The 23,518-nt window shown below is 40.3% G+C and overlaps 1 protein-coding gene across 1 annotated transcript in view; it reads right to left on the bottom strand.

Moving 5' to 3' along the window:
• Window positions 1-23,518, bottom strand: part of LOC117828881 (cadherin-12-like) — an 84,418-nt gene that overhangs the window by 41,923 nt on the left and 18,977 nt on the right. The window contains exon 5 of the mRNA XM_034706249.1: window positions 18,680-18,867. Coding sequence (XP_034562140.1) covers window positions 18,680-18,867 — 188 coding nt within the window. The remainder of the gene's footprint in view (window positions 1-18,679; window positions 18,868-23,518) is intronic.

Consider the following 23,518-nt stretch of genomic DNA (forward strand, 5'->3'; position numbering starts at 1 on the left):
CTGAAAACAGGAGTCTTTGACTTATCCATATTATTTAGGGCAGATATTAATAGCTTTAAAACAACTTTAAGACCTAGAAAAAATGGGGAAATGTGACCCTTGAGAACATTTGTGTCCGATATAGTAAACTTATAGTCCCAAGGATGAAATCATGACAGGAAATCTTGGAGTGTTAAAAGGAGCCCAGCTTAATAAATGTTGTTGACCTTATTGGGTTAACATTGTTATGTTTTATATTCATGTAGCTAAAAAAAACACGACAGTTTTATACATTTTCAAAGTATAACTTCACGCGTGGGCCGCCCCATGTGGGAGAGGTGAAGAGGCAGGAGTGGAGCTAAAACACTGATCCTCAATGCCATGTCAGAGAGAGGGGAAATCTGGGGTCTTATTGGTGATGTGTCCTGGTTCATCTGATTGCAAGTGAACATCTCTAAGCACAGCTCATGATCATGATCATGATCAGATACTGCTGCTACTACTACTACTACTATCCGTCTCATCCCTATCATCGCTCTCCCTCTCTCTTCATCTCCCTCTATCCCTCTTTCCAACCCCAACACGGTCTCAGCAGATGTCTAACGGATCATGATTCTGGTCCTGCTGGAGGTTTCTGCCTGTTAAAGGAAGTTTGTCCTTGCCACTGTAACTTGCTAAATACTGCAAGGTGCAATGCTCAAGGTGGTTTCAAGATGAGATCAGACATCTTACAGACAGAGTCCTGTCTGTAAGATGGGACTGGATCTTATCCAGTCTTGATGTTGGGTCTAGACCTGCTCTGTTTGTAAAGAGTCTTCTATGTCCTGAAATTTAACTTCATTGTTGCTCAGCTGATAAACCAATCACGTGTCACATTCCTGCTTTCATTCACAACATGTCCTCAAGTCTGCTTTAACACAGAATGCAGGTGTTTCCTGTTTACAAGAGGAGACCAACAGATTTGAATCTGATCTGTTTTTTTAACGCACTGTAACTGCATAAATGCCCCGCCATGACTTATTATGTGAGGTTCCTTTTAAGACATCCCCTATCCCACTGTTTTGCGTAATGGAAATATGACCTGAGGTTTGCTTTGCACAGAAAACAGCAAGCGGAAATATCCTTAAAAACAAAGCTTCAGATCCTGTGCATGTTTCTTGTAACTTTCACTGTGTTAAAACTTCTACTCCAAGTCTTTTATTGTAGAGGTATTGTCTACTTAAGTGTAAGTGTACTTTTGCCACCTGTCAAGAGTAAATCAAAGCTAAGCTAGAGATGCCCAGAATATCACACGTTTCTAATTTTAGTGGAGTGAGCCAGCATGTCTCTTTAAATAGTAACATTTCCCCATGCTTTATTCAAGTGAGGCCAAAAAACCTCCTGACCCTGCATGACAGCGCCTGTCAAAAAACAGCTTAAGATTCGCCTGTTGTCGTAATGGTTCTAACAATGCCCAATAAGCTTTTCACATTATTTCTGGGATGCAAATCAACTCCTGGGTGAAAAATCCTCAGAGATTCTGAGATAAGCAATTATGAGTCAGTGGTTCGAGTCTGGCCTGATGTCTCTCTTGTGAATGAGAGGATTTTTTATTAGGTCACTGCGCATCACTGACTGACAGTTTAGTGAAATTTGGCCATGCATAAGAATGCTAAAGACCTCTAGCCAGCATTGTGCCATAAGCAGCGGACAATGAGCTTATCAACAGTCGAGAAAAAGCTTACATGCCCCAGAGAGCCATTTGATGTCCCTCTGAATACCAGGGGTCCTAACACTGTGGAGACGGGATGCTCACTTTATTGTGCTGCCATCAGTCACATCGGTTTGTGTCCTTGGCTGCCTCGGAGCATCTCCATCCCCCCTGTGCTCACAACAGTGGAGTGCCATCTGAGAGCCCTGCCAGCAGGCCTGTCCACACTGCAGCAGAGTGGAGTGACTGTGAAAGACTCGCGCTGCCACTCTTAATAGGAAGGGGTTAGCCGCAGGATGAGCCCCAAGATACTAGTTTAATCTATTACACCCACGCCTCCCCAGGACACCAGAGAGAAGGCACTTCATCGACTTCAAGCACCACCTCAGCTGCCTCTTCGTCACTCCCAATCCTTTTTTCCCCCCCTTCACTCTTTGTCCTCGTTCACTCACACAGGACACATGCATAACCAGAAAAACACAAAGCACACACACATTGCTCCCCGCCTGGATGCTCAGTGAGGTGTTGTTACTCTGTGCTGGACACCTGTATCTCCTGTTGTTCGGAGGTATTGTTTCCTTTGTTCCTTCTTCTTTTGACTCCTTTCACATCAGGGCCCGAAATAACTCATTTCACCTCCCACTGAAACATTCAGCACTATAATCAATAGATTAGTTTCAACCCCTGTCTGGGAGAAAGGCTCAGTTGGTGTCCTGCTGCTTTGGATATTAATGCTTTCCGTTTAAAGCTCTGAAATAGTGCTTTTATTTCCCAATGCTAATATCACAATTACATGTCACAGTCCCTTACCAACAGAATGGGGACATTTTATTATCCCAAAATGAAGCAGTAGCTCCTCATATGAGCTGTTAACTACACTGTTACATGGCTGTGATGAGCATTCTGTTTCCATTGGTCGATAACTGCATCCTACAATCTGTTATTTCTGTATAACAGAACACTGATATGAACATCCCATTTAATGCGCCAAACAAAAGTGATATTAAAACAGTGAAGCAAAAGTAAAGACGGTAAACAGAACACAGTATGGGCTGACAGATTTGTGCTAGCTGTACCAAACTTAAAGCTCCAGTAAGGAACTTTCTGTGTGCATTAATTCTTGCGCCCCCTGTGGTCAAAGTGTTAACTCTTTGCTGAACATTTCCATATATTGTGTAAATAAATGGACGTAGTATCCGTGACGCCACCCGTCTGTTTCTGAAGCACTGTTTTGAAGCCAATCGTTGGCGGGCGCCATATTGGAAATGCTGAACTCAAGCTAACTTCTGTGGAGCTAGTGTGAGGTAAAGAGGCGGTCTTTGAGCCTCCAAGCCAATAGCTAGTGTTCTTGCCTGTCAGTCAAGTCAGTCATGTCCTTAAATGGGCAAAACTCTTAATCTTAATATCTTCTGAACTGTCGTGTTCTAAAAAAATTCACCCCTGGTACAGAGTGTGCTGAGAAATTAGCTATTAAGACGTCTGTGAAGGTTCTCAGTCATCCAGGTCATGGTAATCCAAAGCTTGATCCGTAAGGCAACTGGACAGGTAGAAATTCTTGATTCACCTCTCCTCCAAAAGGCTTCTTCAGTTCTGACCAGACTGGGGAAGAGCTCGAAGCTATAAGCCACTAACAGTCGTGGGTGTGTCCAAGAGTCACAAAGGGTCCTAAGTGGGGTCGTTAGCCTAGTTCCTGACAGTCGTTAGGGTGATGGGTCAGCTGTGAGTCGTTAGAGTCACATGGTCTCTGGTGTGAGTATGGTCTTACTTGTTTTGACAGAGAATTCAAGCCGTTAAGACCTAAACGTTTTTTTGTACCAGGCTGTAAACATGTTTATTTCTGCTGCAAAGATCATCTTATTCTAATTGAAAATTTTGAAAATCAACAGAAACACAGTTCCTCACAGGAGTTTCAACACGCTTCTGCTTTGCAGTGTAATAATAAGCCTTTGAAAAACTTATTTTAAGCTAGGGGAAATGCTAACAGCAAATTGGTTACCATAGACTGTATAATAAATGGACGTAGGACGCTGTTTTGAAGACAATCGCTGGTGGGTGCCATATTGGAAATTCTGAACACAACCTAACTTCACCCGAGCTAGTGTGAGGTAAAGAGGCAGGCCTTTAGCCTTTTCGCCAACAGCTAAAGGGTGCCCGCCAATCAAGTCAGCCATGTCCTTATTAAGACAAAACTTGCACGTTTAATATCTTTGAAAATACTTAGTTAAAAAAAAAAATCACCCCTTGTACAGTGTGTGCCGATATAAAAGGAGCCCCTCATACCTAAACGTTTTTTTGTACCAGGCTGTAAACGCGTCTTTTTTTAATTGAAAATTTTGAAAATCAACAGAAACACAGTTCCTCACAGGAGCTTCAACACGCTGCTGCTTTGCAATGTAATAATAAGCCTTCAAAAAACTAATTTTACGCTAGGAAAATTGCTTTCATCAAATTGGTTACCATAGACTGTATAATAAATGGACGTAGGATGCTGCTTTTAAGCCAATCATCAGCGGGTGCCAGATTGGAAATGCTGAAAACAACCCAACTTCGCCCAAGCTAGTGTGAGGTAAAGAGGCAGGCCTTTAGCCTTTTCGCCAACAGCTAAAGGGTGCCCGCCAATCAAGTCAGCCATGTCCTTATTAAGGCAAAACTTGCACGTTTAATATCTTTGAAAATACTTAGTTAAAAAAAAAATTCACCCCTTGTACAGTGTGTGCCGTTATAAAAAGAGCCCCTCATATCTAAACTAATTTTTGTTCCAGGCTGTAAACATGTTTATTTCTGCTGTAAAGATCATCTTTTTTGAATGGGTGTGTATGTGGTTTCTGGTGCTTCTGCAACCAGCCTCAAGTGGACGCTCAATGAACTGCAGTTTATAACACTTCCGTATGGGATTCATATTTTGTCAATATTTTCTGAAGAGTAACTTCAAAAGGCTATTTCATCAGGTTGCTGTCAATCATAGATCACATGTACCCCCTTGCAGCAGTTCCAGGTGTGTAAAATCACAATATAGAAATTGTTAGTCTCAATGCTGTTAGTCTTCTTTGCTTTTGTAGCTCATAAAGAAGCATCAGTGTTAATATCAGTCTGTTTCATCATCAGCTCCCCGGGGAGCTTTAGATAGTGGCTCTTTCAGCTTTAAAGGTGCTTAACACAGCATTCACAAACACACCTTTACTCTATTTAATTGCCACGCAGTACAAATCATAAACTAATTATTCACGATTTGAATGACTTGAATGCCAATGATACTTTGACATGTAGTTAAAAGGAGCCAAGATTCAAGCTTCCAGTATTCCAATTAACGCATGACCTGCTCTGCCTACGAGCTACAGCCGCCCCCTCAAACAGGTCAGGCAATTTCAATCAGGTGCTGCAGTTAGTTCAGGGTCAGTTGCAATCTTTAGTTTAATAGGATTAATAGCAGCAGATAATTATAATTCAAAGAAGGCTTTACGTTAATCATTGGGGGGCACCGGTCTGGTGTAGTGCTTAAATAGTAGAGGGTATAGACGAAAGGGCGGGAGGCCTTGGTTTGATTCCAAACTGTGGACCTGTCTCATTTTCTCGATAACGGCACAAAAAGCCCAAAAGGAAGTTTATAATTCTGAATAAGTAAGAATTTTTTAAGAAAAATAATATTTTGAATCATCAAAATCAAGTCCAAACCATCTATTTGTGAAGAATTATCAGCGTCTTTAGTGAGAAGGCTTATTAAAATCAGGATAATGTACAGCAAGGTGGTTGTACTTGAGGAATGAAACCACTCTAACATGAGGTAGGACCCTTCTACTTCAAGGTAAGCTCCTGTCCCCCCTTTCCCACCAGCTGCACATTATCCCATATTAAAACCATAGCTGTTTGCATACTTAACAAACATCCTTCACTGCGTTCCAGCCGTCGCTCTAGTTAGCATTTTCTTCATTACTTTTGTCATTTGACCACTGCATTTCTTTGTGCTGCTTGGTAGTATCTCATTTGCACTGAAAGGCAGTAACAGCTTCAATTCTGTGAAATGATTTACTGTTCAAACAGCCCAGTAATGACATTTGTGATAGAGAAATTAGACTGCAGTCGCTGTCTGGCTTCAGTGAAATTAAGTCCTTAATTGATGGCAGGAAGGATGAAAAAGGCTCCTTGCCTCAATACTGCCAATGGCTCTGACTTGGGTCGCGTCTTAGGCAAGGCAATCCAGGCAATTAGTGGCATTTGTTGTGTATGCCAATGTTTATCAGTTTTTGCACTTTGTTGGTGACTAGCTCTTTTTCTTAAATGTCATGGAAAACATCAAATTAATCACTAGAATGTGCTGTTCTGTGGAAGGAGGGACAAAATGTCAGCTAATGCAAGCCGGATGAATCATCAGTGTTATCTGATTAAAACCCTAAACAAATCAGTTTGGAGTGGTTAATCAATTACAAACCTGCAGACAACCTCAAAACATCAATCTGGTTGAAAAACCCTTATGAATTTAACAAGGTTGCAATTATAAAGCTCCGTTTATTGATAAGAACCCTTCTAAACCAGGTTCAGTCTGTCTCTGTCCATGGTGCTGAACCAGCTTGAAATAGTCTCCTCAAATAATAAACACTTTGCAATTTACTTAGTGATTTTTTTTGGTTCACCATTAGCAGGTATGGTGTTTATTTTTATTTTTTCTCTTCATTAATAATAATAATAATAATAATAATAATAATAATAATAATAATAATAATAATAATAATTATTATTATTATTATTATTTCCTAATTGCTGTGTATTGTTATTAACATTGTTGTTGTTAGTATCATTTAATTTCAATTTATTGCTATTATTTTATTAGTATTGTTGTTTTCATTAACATTAGGGTTGATTATGGTTATTATTATTATTGTTGTTTTTTATTATTATTATCATATCATTTCTATGTATTGTTATTATTATTGTTTTAATAAATATAATGGTTATTATTATTATTATTATTATTTTATTATTGTTATTATCTAATTTCTTTGTATTATTAGTATTAGTATTTTTTTTATCAACAACATGGTTATTATTGTTATTATTATTATTAATAATAATAATAATAATAATAATAATAATAATAATAATAATAATAATAATAACAATAATAATATTAATATTATTATTTAATTTCAATGTATTGTTTTTAGTGTTATTATTATTGCTGTTGTTATTAATATTATGGTTATGGTTATGATTATTTGGATTATCATTATTATTATCATCAATATTATCATCCTCACATATATCACAGTACACTAAAGCAGAGTAACTTCATTCCTAAACCCAGGAAACTCTTCTCTGTAAGGTCACTGTGGGGGCGATATGTGATGCAAAGAAATCCCCTGTTTGATTTCAGCCAATGACAAAAATGGTGGAGAATCATTGAAGTGTAATTTATAGTAAATGCTATGTTATTTAGGACACAGGCACCTTCCAACACAATAATAACCTAACAACCTGCTATCACCTAGCAAATCACTCCTTAAACCACAGATTCTCAAAGCCGGGTAAATGGACTGCATTTAAAAAAAAAATTCTCATTCTGTTGGAAGATGAAAGAGAGCTTTACAACATGCCTCCCAGTTCTCAGAGCTCTCCATTTGGAGCAATCCGGGGTCAGTATTTTTTGCTCAAGGACACAACAAAAGGTGAAGCCGTGATCGATTCGCTATCCGTGCAAATCAGCGGATCTGCTTCTCGAGTTAGAAATTCCCAACCAACATCAGCCATGCAACACCATAGCAACCATGCAGATCACCCAGGTGAGTAAGCGTTACATCTGAGCAACAAAAACACATCAAACAGCGGAGTGGAAAACCTCACAACATGGAAGCTGCACCCCAACGAACTGAGTCACAACTGAGTGTCTCACTAAGGAGGCATATATTTTTGTTTTGAGAATATAAATTGTCTGATTATTTTCATAGTTTTTTACCACTAAACACTACTACTACTACTATGACATCATCATTCAAAATAATTACCATTTTCTAAATACTAAAAAGCTGTTAGTCGTCAAAAAAGTCTTGACAAAAGCAGATCTGAGACATAATTTGAGACTGTTATAGTGTTTAAAGAACATTACAGCAATTATGGAATTAAATAAAACACAGGATATGGTATTTAAATTTTGAAATAGTGGCCTCTCTGATTTAATTCATTAAAGTTTAAAATGTACATTCAGTAAATACTGAATGCATTCAAAAACCATATATATAACATGTAGCTTCTATTATATTAATTCATGTTTAGGGGTTAAACATTTTTAAATCATGTTTTAACTTGACATGCAAAATCCTTAAAACTACAAGATTGCTTTATGTCAACACAACCAAATGGGTTTAGGTAGGAATCCCATCTGCAATACCTCTCCAGAGCAGAAGGTGGCAGTATAACGTGCGACAGGCCCTATTCATCAGCCAAGGTTCTGGCAAAGAAGAGCCATTACGGGGGATTGGGAGAGACCACCTGCGACTGACTGCAATTGGGGCGCTGGTGGCCTAGCGGTCTAAGCGCCCCACGTATTGAGGCTAAAGTCCATGTCGCAGAGGTCTCTGGTTCGACTCCAGATCCGGTAGACCATGTGCTGCATGTCTTCCCCCACTCTTTACTCCCCACGCTTCCTGTCTCTCTTCAGCTGTCCTGTCAATAAAGGCGAAAAAGCCCAAAAACGTAATAATACTAATACAAATAATAAGCTATCCACAATCATATTATAGAAGTTATTGTGACCCAAGACAATTAAGTCAGATCCTACCTTAGTAAATATGTTGAAACAACCTTTACAAATTAATTTAGACCCAAACATTGCACATAAGTAACAGTAACGTCAATACTTTATGTTCACTCAACATATTTACAATAAGCTGGTTCAACAAAATTGTGTCTCGCTAAATGAAAGCATCTTAATAAGGTGGAAATTATTTCCATAATTTTTATTATGTTCACCCAAAAAAAATTCTTTGAGTGTATGACATCATCATTTAAAATAATTACCATTTTCAAAATACTAAAAAGCTGTGAGAAGTGCAAAAAATCCTTGACAAAAGCAGATTTCATTGTTTAAATAACATCACAGCTATGGTGGAATTAAATAAAACACAGGATATGATATCTACATTTTAAATGAGTGGCCTTGTTTAAAAAATATCTGATTTAATTCATTACATGTTAAAGTGTGCATTCAGTAAATGCTAAATGAAAGCAGTGGCCTAGGTGTGTATCCTGCAGTCTGCAGTAAACAAGTCTTCAGTATCTCTCTACACTGATTTTTGAGCCTGTCTGACACTCGGGGGCAAGAGGATTTAGAGTCAGAGCCAGAAGACTTCAGGAGGTGCTCTTTATTCAATGCATTGTGGCCGCAGGGGGGGCATCCAGTTTGTACTGCGAGTACACAGCCCTGTATTAAAAAAGGATTCCCCGAATGTGTGCCAGCAAATATTATGCCACACATGCTGTCATTAAACAATGCAGCTCCTCTAGGCTTAGAACAGCAGATTTCAATTACCCATATCTCCCATCTCTTCTCCTCCCTGGAGGAGGTGAATAAACATGCGGACGGACAAACGACTTTTAATCTGGCCAAAAATAAAAAAATGAATTTACCAGCACAAACAAAGGTTAGGGAGCCGGCTCTCCAAATGTGTGGGAGTCTTACGTCTCTCTGTGCTCTCTGTAAGGTATGGCAGTGTTTGAATGCTGATGTGTTCTTGCACATGCTTTTCATGTACAGTATGTCACTCTGTGTGCACACATTTGTCTGCACAGTTCCCTGGGAATTCAGCACTGGATTTATCTATTGTCTCCCCTAATCCTATGTTTTGCAGATGGGATGTGCAAACCCCCTCGGTGCCTCTGCGACTTCTTTTTTCCTCTCCCTCTGTATCGGCAGTCTGGGAAACAGATGATCATCCTTTGAACCCATTACTCAGCCTGATCCTCTTATCATAACCAACCTTCCTGAGTCTCTAATTTGGGGTCTGCCAAACTCTGCTCTGTGCACAATGTGGCTTTCGTCTCTGTCCTGCTGTGGTTTTTCCAGCGCTGGTTGCGAGGGAGGGAAGTCAAAGGAGAAGGAGAAATGAAGAGGGAGGGAGAGAGGAATTGTCTGCACACATTTGCACACCTGTCTCTGGGGATATTCCACCAATCTGAAATGAGACAAGTCTGTGGGCGGGTCAGTATTCTGGGAACACAGCGAACAACTCATAAAGCCTTCATCTCCAGCTACCTACTCCCCACACCTTTTCCAGCGCATTCTTCCTCGCCCCTTTCCTCCCGCTCCGTCTATGTCCTGCTAATAACACAGCCCCACACGGGGACAGGCACACATTGTTTAGTGAATTATCCTGTGGGGGGGGCTTGGCCAGTTTAAAGGCGCTCAGGATGTCCCTCATCAACACTGTCTTTGTGTGGTGGACTACCGCTGTGGGGAATTCATCTCACTGCTTCATTGTGGTATGGCTGCAAATCAAACACTACAAGTAAAACAATGGGAGGCAAGAAGCATCCTCACCATCCATCCAGTGTATACACGATGTAAACAAACAACCATCTTCATTTACATCATAATTGCCTCCTGTCTCATTCTGTTCTTCCATTACTGTCAATGAGAAGGTCGCTATACAGTGATCTATAGCACCTATGACTATGTTCATAAATGTTCGTACAGATAATACAGAGCGAACGGAGGGAGTTCTTACACTGAGGAGGGAATCAATTACTCACTCAGCTGCATATTTTAGGGGATCAAAGGATGGCACACCTTTGTGCAGCTTGTGCGCCAGGGCATGTACTAAAAATGTACCAGTTAAAGACTTCTTCAGTCTGATGCAGCAGAAAAACAAATGCCGGATTTGCATTCCCCCGAAGAACATTTTAGACACTTACATCAGAAATACCCTGAAAGCAAGAGAACAGAGAGAAATGGCTGCACATCACTTTTGCAATAAGATGAAATGTGTGATGTATCCCTGAGATGAAACAGTGAGTGGAAAAAATAGTCCTTAAAGGTGTTTAAGGTGATTTTGGCACGGAAAAGACAGATTTAATGATAATCTGTTTTTTTAATCCCCCTGAAGTGAATCAGTGCGTGAAGTTTGTAAGAAGTCTGACTTCATTAAAAAGTCTTGGTTAGGAGATTTGTGACTTAAATTTAAGAGTTCATTTCAACTTTTGTACGACAGTGATGTCACTTAAAGGCCCTGGGAACGAAAAACCACAAAAATGTTCTACCTATGATATTTCAGATCATATGTCAATACTAAAAACTATGTAAAAATATTAGAACACAACTTTGATCCATTTTCAAATATGTTCAATTATGTTTAACATGTTTTCACATTGGGTTTTAAGGGGGCTGGTTTAACCTGATATTTATTACATAATAACTATCCAACCAATCAGAAATTAAACATGTTCAATAAAACTACTCCGCTCCTGCTCAGACTGCCTCCTGTTGTCTCAGCCAGCAGCCCTCAGTGTTGTCTTATCTGTTAGCTTGTTTGCTAATCACGTACTGCCTGTAATCTATCTGTATAGCTGTCTCTCTGCTCTTTGCACCACTGTGCTCGTGTGTCCCTGTCTGCACATCCAGCGGTGAAGATGACAGTTTTTATTTTCCTAACTGTGGTGGATTTGGGGAAACTTTGGGACACGGTTGAGTTGAGCCATGGCCAAGTGGCTAAAGCAGTCCTGCATATGCTCGGCTCATTTCCCCAGGACCGGTTCACTAACTTTCCCCAGGACCGGTTCACTAACTTTCCCCAGGACCGCTTCACAAACTTTCCCCAGGACCTGTTCAATAACTTTCCCCAGGACCTGTTCAATAACTTTCCCCAGGACCAGTCCACTTACTTTCCCCAGGATGGGTTCACTAACTTCCCCCAGGACTGGTTCACTAACTATCCCCAGGACTGGTTCACTAACTTTCCCCAGGACCGGTTCACTAACTTTCCCCAGCACCGGTTCGATAACTTTCCTCAAGACCGGTTCACTAACTTTCCCCAGGACCGGTTCACTAACTTTCCCCAGGACCGGTTCACCAACTTTCCCCAGGACCGGTTCGATAACTTTCCCAAGGACAGCTCAGAGTTTAGACAAACAGCTCCTTCTGACACTCGGAGCCGAGCTCCTCTGCGTGCACATACTACAACTCAGATTCTGGAGTTTTTATGTCTTTAGATTCAGAGTCAGACGGCTCAAACATGGAGGCTGTGAACTCTCTCTTGACCTGTCAATCAAAGAGCTGGGCCACGCCCACACAGTCCTGAGAAATACTCTGAACTGGAAAATAAGAACAGAGTTTTGTTCATAGTTATGGATGTTTATTTTCACTCAGATTTTGGTTGAAGCTTGATTAAACATCTATTTTTCATATTCTATGTGAATTTTAAATATTCCATTTACTTTTCCAGGGCCTTTTATATCTCACATGAATGATGTCAGCACCGAGCTTCAGAAAGAAAGATACCCTGTCTCACACATGTCAAGGTTTGCAGCATTGTTCCTGACATGATCGTAAAGCACAATGAGTTGTTTCTAAAGTTGTGTTTTTGTCACCTCTTCTTTAAAAAGTACTTGTGCTGATGTTTGTGTTTTTTTGAAGAGAGGTGTTTTATGTCTTTTGGAAATGATGACACAAATCTCAGGGGCTGATGTGAACAGAGAAGAAATTGTGCAGGGAAAACAAGATGACAACTTATTCAGTTAAAGGAATCCATATCATCCGTGCATCAGAGAGTCCTCACCAGAACTCCCTGACATTAACAATTCCCACCTTTTTTTCGGAGACATTTTGTGGCTGATGCATTATGCAAATGAAGCCCTGATCTGCAGTGAACCTCAATACCACTGACAACAAATGGCATTTAAACTCACCGCAGGGATCTAGAGCATCCTGCCAAAGGGAAAAGCCGTACATAGTGGCGAAGGAATCAATGTGTGAGGGCTTGTGTGAGCGAGTCAGACGGAGTGTAGCAAAAAAAAAAAAGGCAGCTTTGAGAGCTCTCTATGTGTGCATGTTCATCTGTCTGCGTGCACGAGAACACAGGATATTGCACAGTTTTGCACCTGTGTAGTTTGTTGTGTGGGCGAAACCTCCAAACTTTAACACATTCGTATAATACACTGCTTAACTGCTACATTCAGAGACTCACAGCCAAACATTTGCCAGCTGTTCAAGTGATACTGACATTATGTATTTTAATAGCATGCTGGCAGAAGTGTTGAATCGTGAGCAGTTGTGTGATTCAGTGCCGGCTGCGAATGGCAGCTAGAAGTAACACTTTGTAAACTGTTAAAAATCTGCACACTGCACAGCCCTGTTTACTAACCTGGCCAGTTAGCAATGCTTGATGCTGCAGCGTGGCAGACAGATTAGAGAGGCAAACAAACCAACATCTGGGAGCCCAGATTCCTCCAACAGCGCTGTTACAATCTGATTGATATGCCTAAATGTTGGCAATGATTCAGTCTAATGAAGATTTTATTACACTCGCTAAAAACAAGAACCCACAATATCACCCTGACTGTGTAATTAATGATCTTATGAACATTACCGTAAGCATCCATTAGTTTCAATCCAAATCAAATTATCAATCAGTTTGCTTAAACTTTCTTGGTGCTGGGGTTGAATAGGACGTTGTTGCTCTTGGATGTTTGTAGAAATTTTAATTATCTTTTAAATCAAATAATAGGAGATAATTCACTGATGCTATTTGGCTGTCTAAACCAACTGTGGGTGTCTACCAGGGGCCACGTATCAACAGCAGTGGATGTTGGTTGTCTTTATCAGCTGCTGGAGTTTAGCAGAGTCCCTGTTGATCTGTCTTTATTGTCAATAGAGGAGTATTGTTCCCACCACCTACAGCAGAAGCTCCTGCTGCAGAGCTAGCATTTTAGCATTGCATTCAGAGCTTTGAAAACAAATAGGCTGTTTTTGAAACCGCCTGCTACTGGGTTTAAAAGTAGTCTGTAGTATGACCGTTCTGTTGGATCTGTTCTGCAGGATACTGGACCAGGCGTTGCAGGATTTCCTGTTTCGGGAAGCGGAAGTAAACATCGGCCAAGCTGATAGAGAAACTGCTTCTTTAGCATCACTTATGATTAAAAAAATTAAGAAGTGGTTTATATGGAATGTAATGATTTTCACAGCACATAAAAACAGAGTGCCCCCCGTCAAAAAAGGAGGGGAAAAAAAGAAGCGTTACATTAGCACTGTGCATTGTTGGAAACAGTACATGAGGGAGACTGGTCTGATGCATAGTGAGAAATTTCCTGAATCAGCACGACATCTGGGTAGTTTTGGCATACTTCAAATTTTGCTCTTGTTCACATACTGCATACTGAATTTTTGCCAGTATAGCTTGTACAGTAGGCCGTTTCAAAACAGCCATAGATCTCTGCTAACATTTGCACATTCATGCTAACCTTTAACTCTAAAAGAATAAATCAGATTATTCTATTTTAGAAAAACATGCACCATATTTCAACCTCCTATTTGTATCATATGCATTATGCTGGTTGTAATATATAATGTTGCCATCTGTGGACAGATGCAACTAGACATGCAAACCAATCATGCTCTCATAGTCTCATGAAATGATAGAAACAGGTTAATAAGATATTTCTTTAACTAGGATTGCTCATATGAATGTAATCTATTTTGGTTATGTATAAAACATAAGGCTCTGCAGATGTTAGTTTCCCCTGTGTAGCATCCTGGGCTTTTATTTTGAAGGGGTAAAACGGAAGTGTTGTGATGATGAGTTATTGATGGTAGTGAGGCGATTAAAGTTGGACCGTCTTGTTCACAATTAAGTAGCTTCATGTTGTTATTTCATTATATTTGTACTGTAGATATATATATATATATATATATATATATATATATATATATATATATATATATATATATATAGACTTTAACTCTACCTGTCCCATTGAAAGTTACTAACCATAGTACTGCAGACATGCTGGACTCCAGCAGCAACAGCTACTACTACTCGTCTCATCACTATCACCGCTCCTTTTGTCTCTTATTCTCCCCTATCCCTCTTTCCAGACCCAACTCAGTCAAGGCAGACAGCTGTCTAACATGAGTCTGGTTCTGCTCGAGGTTTCTGCCTGTTTCAGGAAGTTTTTCCTCGCCACTATAACTAGCTAAATACTGCCAGGTGTAATGCTCATGGTGGATTAAGGTGGGGTATTTGACATAGAGTACAGTCTAGACCTGCTCTGTTTGTAAAAGCATCTTGAGATAACGTTTGTTGTGATTTGGCGCTATACAAATAAAGATTGATGGATTGATTGATTGATTATATTAAGAAGTATGGGCTTCACAACAAAACGCTTGGTTACAAGAACTTTATTTTCAATCAGAATAAAAACATATATATTATTTCATTCTGCTCTTTTTCTGGCTTTAACACTTCCAACCATTTAAATGTAGGTGTACGTTTAAAGCAAAAAGCTCCTCAGACTGTAATGAAACCGAGCTGATCCTCCCTAAGTCTCTGCTTCTGCTATACCCATAATTGCATATTACCCACCCACTGTCACTGCGCAGAATGCTTTCAATGTCCAAAGAGAAATAATATCATGCTCCCGCTCGCTACAGTCAAGCCTGTGGGTATAAAGATTATATTATTTCTATTTAGTGTGTTGTGACATGATGGATCTGCGAGTCTTTTGCGAGGCATACCCTAAGGAGGGTGTCACAACAGAGCAGAGAATCAGGGAAGACTTCTAATGGGGATTTCTTTAATGAGTAAAACAAACCAACATGAATACATTATGAAAGCTGACGTTAAGACTGATGAAGGACTTCACTGACTCTTTTGTTGGGCCGAGTTGTGAAGCTCTCAGAGCAAAGTTGTCAGGGTTATTGATGGGATTATTTTGAGGAGACTACAATGTGGCTTATTTGATATGAACCTTCTATCATCCATTAATTCACTGAGGACCAGAGGACATAAGGTCACGGTATTGCTTTAAAATTGCATGAACTAAATCTGGAACAGAATCTTTTAAATTTCTTTATATATCGGCTAAGTTAATAATTGATTGCATAATATGTCTTATTATAGCCTCTCTTTTTTAGTGGATTAGCACTCATTACCAACTCTCTGTCTCCCTCTAATTTCAGTCTGCAGCTCTAATGTCCTTTTTTCTCTCACCTCTGGCCGTTGCGGGTCTCCCTTGGAAATGAGATGATAGATCTCCAAGGGGTTTATCCTGAGAGTAATACATTTCTTTAATATCACTCCTGCTTTTCTGCCACTTGCCATTTGAAGGGGCGATATCACGGCTCAACAGACGCTAAATGTGGTGAAAGTTGGTGTTAAATTGAGATACTTTTGCTGTGTGGTTCAAAGAAAGTGCAACTAAAGATCATAACCTTTGAGTGATGGTCACTTTGAGCTGGATATATCAACACATTTGCAACAACGCAGAAAAAAAAGGAACATATGGTGTAGTAAATGAAACCTGACACATTGAGTGAATTCTTTATATTTAGCACAGACGCAGAGGGAGAGCTCTACCTTAACCCCCAGCTGTGCTTTAAGGAATGTCCTGCTGGTAGATTATGCAACACAATGAGGTTGAACCTGCAGCCCTATCAATTATTTTCCCAACATTTATCACATTATTTTTCAGTATCTTTTCATAAAGCTTCCTTATTTTGTCCTATAATGTTAGTGATGATTTTTGTCAGTCAGATGTAAAATGGGGATTTTCAGTCGGTCTCGAAAGCAGCAGTTACACCGTTGGAATTGCAGCACCAGGATGCTCCTGGGTGTAAATATAACACACAGAATTGCATACCTCAGGAAAGTAGAGGTGCTGAGGGTGCTGCAACACGCTCACCCCCCCCCCCCCCCCCCCCCACCCCCCCAGGTGCAGCTCAAACACCTGAAGGTGGCTAACACAGGCTTTAAACTTACACATATATATATATATTATATATATATATATATATATATATAGCTATGTTTGACATTTTGTTTCCATACATCCTGTTTTTCTTTTCCCCCCTGTCACCTGTGATATTTGTTTCCTTTTTTACCTCCTTGAATCATCCTGAGCAGTAAAAGCTTCCCCAGTGGTTCATGGATTTTTTTTTCTTTCTGTGCTTGGATGAAACTTTAAGACAGTCTGAACAAGATTTAAACTCATCTTTGGCATGATTGTTTTATAACTATGACTTTGATACTGTCAGATGTTTGGCATACATAAAAAAGAGGAGATGTGTGGTGATGTTGAATGGATCCCATGGGGCAGTGCTTCACATACATTTCACTGTAGTTTGACTGTATCAGTATGTCAGCTTTACATGAATCCAAGAAACATAAGAGTGATGTAACTGTCCCTTTAAGTGGATGCCAGCTTGGCCCTTATTAGTAGGCTATAAAGTACATCCACAAAGAAGTGTTGGGTGCAATTAATGGCATGCCTGTTCACATGGATCTATGTTAGAGGGGTTTGACTCAGTGTTGACAACCCAGATACACAGGCTTGAAATGGGCATACCATCTAGACAGCACATATAGGCTCTGGGCATTTAAATGGGCTACAGCCATTCCCTATGGGTCTCTATGGAACCAATCAAGGGCTCCTCATCAACCAATCGGAGCTAAGCGATGTGGGACATCCATTGACCTGAGGACAATACTGGCTGGACCCCAACCAAGTCGCCCAGATGGCCCCTGCATGAGCGCCAAGGTGCAACCCTGTGGGCCCGACATTGGTTTGCTGGTGGGGGAGTGCAATTAATTGGTGTATAAAACATGTGTTTGTGTTAAAAATAGATATAAGTAGGAAAATGGGAATCGGACTGTGTACTAGAATGTTTTTGCTGTTGATATTTGCATTGTACTGAAATAACCATGTGAGCTTTCACTGAGGAACTATGGATCACGATATCTCCTTAAGTGTGCCGATGACTCTGCCGATTTTGAGCCTTTCACATGGAATGGAGCAGGACCATGGCCCAGTCCTCGATGACTTTGTGCACTGGTGTGACCGATCCTTCCTCCAAATGAATGTGGCCAAAACCAAAAAACTGTTAATTGACTTCTGGAGGAGTAGGCCCCTCCCTTCTTCTTCTTCTGCCCCTACCCCATGTGTGATTAAGCGTGAGCCAGTGGCAGCAGTGCAGGAATAAAAATATATTGGAACTGGACTTGATGCTAAGCTAAATTTTGATTTGAACACTGATCTGATTTGTAAAAAGGCAAACCAACGGTTGTTCTTTTTAAGAAAGTTGCAAAGTTTTAACGTGGAGCTTACTCCCATGATCTCCTGGTTTGGCAGCCTCAGTATTAAAAACAAGAATAAGCTTTTGAAAATCCTCAGACAGTGCTGCAAGATCACAGGTGCCTTTTTTTAATGACCTTCGTCACATTTATAACATTGAGAGCCATCTCCAAGGCAAAGGCCATAGTTACGGACCCCCACCAGCACCCTTACATGAGGAGTTTCAGGTACTGCTGTCAGGGAGAAGGTTCAGTCTTCACGTGCAGCACAAACAGATATAAACTGTCCTTTTATTCCATCAGCTGTCGGTTTCTTGAACAATCTGTAACCACTGTGATCTATGTGTTGACAATGTGTGGATCTTGCGCGGTGTTGTGTGTCTTTACACAGCCTTTTGTAGCAACCACCCTTTAATGTTTCACGATACTTCATTCATGATCCACAATGACAGGAAAGGCCTAAATTCTAAGACAGAAGCATTTGTAGCCACCTAACCATATTGTGCTAGCTTACCAGCTTGACAGTGGATCATTGTTAATGCTAGTTGTGACAAAGCTGTTGAGCTAATGGGTTTTAAAAAGAACATTCAACCTCGATATGTCTTGAAAACTATTCCTGGTGGGTAAAGGAGCTTCTCATCCTATGCATGATGTAAGACTCAACATGTGGGGAATTATGGGGATTTTATAGAAGCTAACAGATTAAGGCTAACATCATGTCTTAATGCTTCACATCCCATACCCTTTTGAGGATGATGATCCCCTCCTGGTTGTGTTCGTTGGTAGTGATGTCAAACATAGCGCCTCCATCTCCTGGAACGATGGTGTACTCTACTTCGGCATTTTTCCCGGTGTCCAAGTCGTGGGCTTTGATTCGACCGACCGCAGACCCCACTGAGGAAGATTCAGGGACTCTGAGATGAAAGAAACCTGTCCAAGAAAAAAAAAAATGGACTTAGTCGTATTATCATAACCTGACATGGGAAGAGAGACACAGAGCCCTTCACATCTTCTGTCCTTTATGCAGTCTCTCCCCCACCGAGGGCTGCCTTATCCACCCACAGTCAGGCAGATTATATGCCCTTTCTGAAGCCAGCCCTGTTGCTAGAGGCATGACATTATTCAATTTCGACGTGTTTGGACATCAAGGCCGCTCAGCACCTTGTAATTGGCTGGCTCAAACTGTCAGATCAACAAACAAACCCAAAACTCAAGGGCTTTGATAACCCTCAAAAAGCAGGGATCCCTGCTGGGAGTCTTTGAGAGAAATCTACAAACAAACAGGGGACAGATTATCACTTAAACCGGAAACCGGCGTCGCATTATATTTCATAAAAACATCCATATGTTCTAAACTTAGAGTAAATATTTTTCTTATCCTTAATTTCTTGAACTGACAAGGATCTGACGTTTTAAATGCTGCCATCTTCAAGGTTACACAACATTTATTTCTGAGTTTGCACTCAGGCTGATGAGTAGATTCCACAAATCTTTGTAGTACCAGTGTGAAGCTGTTCTTCAATGTTGTGTTTACCTTCATTTAACACATTCCTGAAGCATTCCTCTATTTGATTAAAAGAATACTTGACACATTTCTCTGCTGGGATGGCGCTCAGAGAGTGATTTGTTTATCACAAAGTCATTTATCTGACGCTGACGTGAAGGATTCCTTGAATGTGAGCTTAAAATGGATATATGCAAGAGAGAAAGGAATGTTTGAGTCTGGTTAAAAAGTCTTTCTGAGGACGGTGGCACTTAAGCCACTTGAAAAAAAATGTATTAAACACTAGACTCTTGACTCTACAAAAGGGAAAGAGGATGCTTCATGTCTTTGTGGATCTTAAACACACATTGAAACAAACACTCGCCTTTACCCAGGTTAATGGAACAAGCTGCATTAAGTGTTGTTAATCAAACCTTTGCTTCAGTCCACACTACACTGTGAGAACCTGCTTCTACCGACAAGTATACATCATTGCACTCCCTCTCATTTGTTATTCGTCAATTTTACCGTGGATCTTAGCTCCTTCCTCAGTGTTGATCCTAGGATTGAGACAGGGGATATGGAAGAATTTGAGAACCATAATTTCAATAAATAATCAAATACTTTCAAGGACAAGCTTTCATTTCAAAACTCTGTTATAGATCTTGTCCTTCAAAGGAAAGGATGCAAACTTTTCTTAGTGTTAGCTCTGGCACCTGAACAGAGGATGGATTGATTCACACTTTCACTTTTTTTGTTTAAAACAAAAACAAATGTTCACCTTGGGTCCAATTTATTTCAGCTCTTTAAAGCCAGTAACGCAGAGACTTTTGGAGATGTTCTGCTTATAGTTTCAGTTTGAAATCTCCTGGGTTTGATTCATTGTGAACATGCAGAAACCAGATTTATGAAAGCAATAGCGCAACCTTCTGGTCGCTTACTGCTTGGCTCTTATTGGTCGAAACCAAGCGGCAAACTCTGGCCGCAAGAATTGAAGCGGAAGTGTTAAAAACTGCAGTTTCCAGGCACTGTTGGCCTAGCGGTCTAATCGCCCCACATACAGAGGCTACAGTCCTCATCGCAGAGGTCGCAGGTTCAACTCCCAGCCGCGACCATTTCCTGCATTTCTTCCCCCACTCTCTACTCCCCACATTTCCTGTCTCTCTTCAGCTGTCCTATCAAATTAAGGCAAAAAGCCCAAAAATATAACTATAAAAAACACAGTTTCTGGAGTGTCCACTTGAGGCTGGCTCTGGAAGTACAGGAAACCACATACACACCCATACAAAAAAGCCGATCTTTACAGCAGAAATAAACATGTTTACAGCCTGGTAGAAAAAACAAATGTAGTCTGGCTCATTTTCTTGATCGGCACACACTGTACGGGCAATTTAGAAGATTTTAAGATTACGATTTCTCTATTATGAGAGGCACAGCTGACTTGATTGACAGGTGGTAACACTGTAGCTGTTGGCTGGGAGGCTCAAAGCCCGCCTCTTTACCTCACACTAGCTCGACTCAAGTTAGATTGAGTTCAGCATTTCCAATATGGGACCCGCCGACAATTGGCTTTAAAACAGCGCTTCAGAAACAGACGGGTATCCTCCTTTTTCTTTTTCTCTTTTTTATTGAGTCTCTATTGTCAGTATAGCTTTGCTAGCTTTGCCTTTTGTTATCAGGTATTATATTTGCTTGTACTTGGTATGTGACAACGTATTATAATGGCAACATGCATGACATCGACCTGTGGGGGGGGAGTGGTCTGGCGGCTGGGTTTTCCTTGTTTGGAATGTACAGTATGATATGGAGGCAGTATGTTATGTTATTTTGTTTTATTTATGTATGTATTTTATTTTATTCTTTTTTCTCTCTTCTTCCTTCTCTTCTCTTTCTACTGTTAATGTCATTATATAATCTACTCTTAATATTGTATTTTAAATGTGTAATGTTGTTTGAAGGCAATATGTATGATTGGATTTAATTATCTTCTGTTTGTGGAAAAACAAAAAACAATAAAACAGTTTAAAAAAAATAATAAAAAAAGAAACAGATTGGTGACGTCACGGATACTACGTCCATTATTTATACAGTCTATGGTCAAAACGTGTACCTCACTGATTTGCTTCATTCCTATCATGTGACTTTTTTTCTAGGGAAAACAAAATATAAATCAGCCATGGCTTGCAATGGTAAATTTTAAATAAACAACTAATTACAACCACTGCTGACCTTTTTTCTTGACTGATAGATGTTGCATTGAAGTTCATTCATGCATTTTATAACACTACTGCTTCCTACATGAGCTGTAGGCAAGCAAATTTTCAAGCAACTCCCATTTAGGTGACATTGTAAGCCCAGTCTTTTGGAAAAGGGAATGCATTATTACGTGATTGCACATGCTCAGTAAGATAAGCATCCTGTTTTACATAATACGTAGAAGCATGGATGTCGCCTGAGCTGCAGGTTAAGATAAGTTAACATACGCCTGTTGTATTGCACTATCAGTTGGTTAACAAGCTTCTTGGATTATCCAGCAAAGCCATGTGCAGGTATATAAACTGCTATTAGTGATGAATGTTGGGACCACATCTGGTGCCATCACAGAGGCTCATTCAAGGGATTTATGGTTTACTAATACTTAATCCATAATAACTGGAGGGAGCAGGGATTTCTGGAAAGACAGATGTGGGATTGATCCATGCAGCAGTTCTTGCGGTAAACGGAACCATCTAATGTTTTATTTTATTTCATTTCCTATTTCTTTTTTTTTTTTTTACCTGTGACCCGCTTATAGATGGAAGGTAGAGGCAGACAAATAGAGGATTTGGGACAGAAGCAGCCATACAGCCACACCAGGCCCAAACCTGTGTGCTGTGACAGCATTATGGAAATATCATCTTTCCCTCGCAGCCAAAGGAGCTTGACCGGCTCACTGCCTGTATTTACATTCAGAGGAGACCGCTGTGTGTGTCTGCGAAATACCTGAAGAGACTGCAGCACTACAGGACGTCATTTCTGCTTTCCTGTCGTACACTGGAATGGTATGGATTGTGCACGCGGTTTAACAATCAAGAGCAGAGGTGTTCACAGATCAATGTGTAGACAGCATGAACATTTTTTCCTTCTTCCAGCTTGGCTTTTTTTACATGACCTGGTGAACGCTACAATCACATTAATCTGGTTTAGCAGCTTATATAAAATACCAGATAAAATGTGGTGTTAAATACACTGACTCAATCCCTGTGCAGCACAATGATGCTCAACCGGGAGCTAAATATAGACGGATGCCCCATGAGCAGAATAACACCAATCCGGGTTTATTTGCCAGGAGTAGTAGCTGGAGATGCAATCACGCTAAATAAACTGGCCTTTGCTTATGACTGCACAGAATGACAAATAACGAAAAGCAATTATAAAAAGCAGGAATGATGAATATCCTCTGCCCTCTTGTAATTTGCACAGGGTGGGTTTGTTATTAAAAATGTGTGAACCTGTGTAGAGTCATCTGCGTTATTATTGTTTTACAGACAAGACAGTTCATGTTAAAGAGACATGCATTTCATTGTATAGCAGTGTTGTAGTACTCGAGACCAAGACAGGTCTCAAGACCGCTTATTTAGGGTCTCTGTCTCGCCTTGGAATCTAAAGCATTTTTACTCGGTCTTGTCTCGGTCTTGGACTGAGTGAACTCCGCATTTTATATCAAGACCGGTCGAGACCACCACTGATGCACTCTGTGTCCCTGTCATTACTATAGACTGTATATATAATGGACAGTGTCGCTCCTCCTTTTCCTATTGTACGGTTTTGAAGCCAAAATATCCCATTCCAGAACGCTGCCATCTTGTAAATTTTCTGCAGCCAGATTCTGCGCAGTAGGGAAGCTGCCCCCTAAAGAGTAGCGTCCCAAGGTCCTACGGAGTTTCTCTAGGCAGCCGTCAATCAAAGCATACCCGGATGTAAAACCCCGTTTTTTAACCTCTAATAACTAACGAAAAAGAAACTTTTCAGAAAAAAAGAGGCCTTGAACAGAAAACAGTCAAATAATAACTACATATCACCACAGCATATGGATGTTAGAAACATTCATACAACGTG

Source organism: Notolabrus celidotus, chromosome 17 (assembly GCF_009762535.1).
Source record: "Notolabrus celidotus isolate fNotCel1 chromosome 17, fNotCel1.pri, whole genome shotgun sequence".
Lineage (NCBI taxonomy): Eukaryota > Metazoa > Chordata > Actinopteri > Labriformes > Labridae > Notolabrus > Notolabrus celidotus.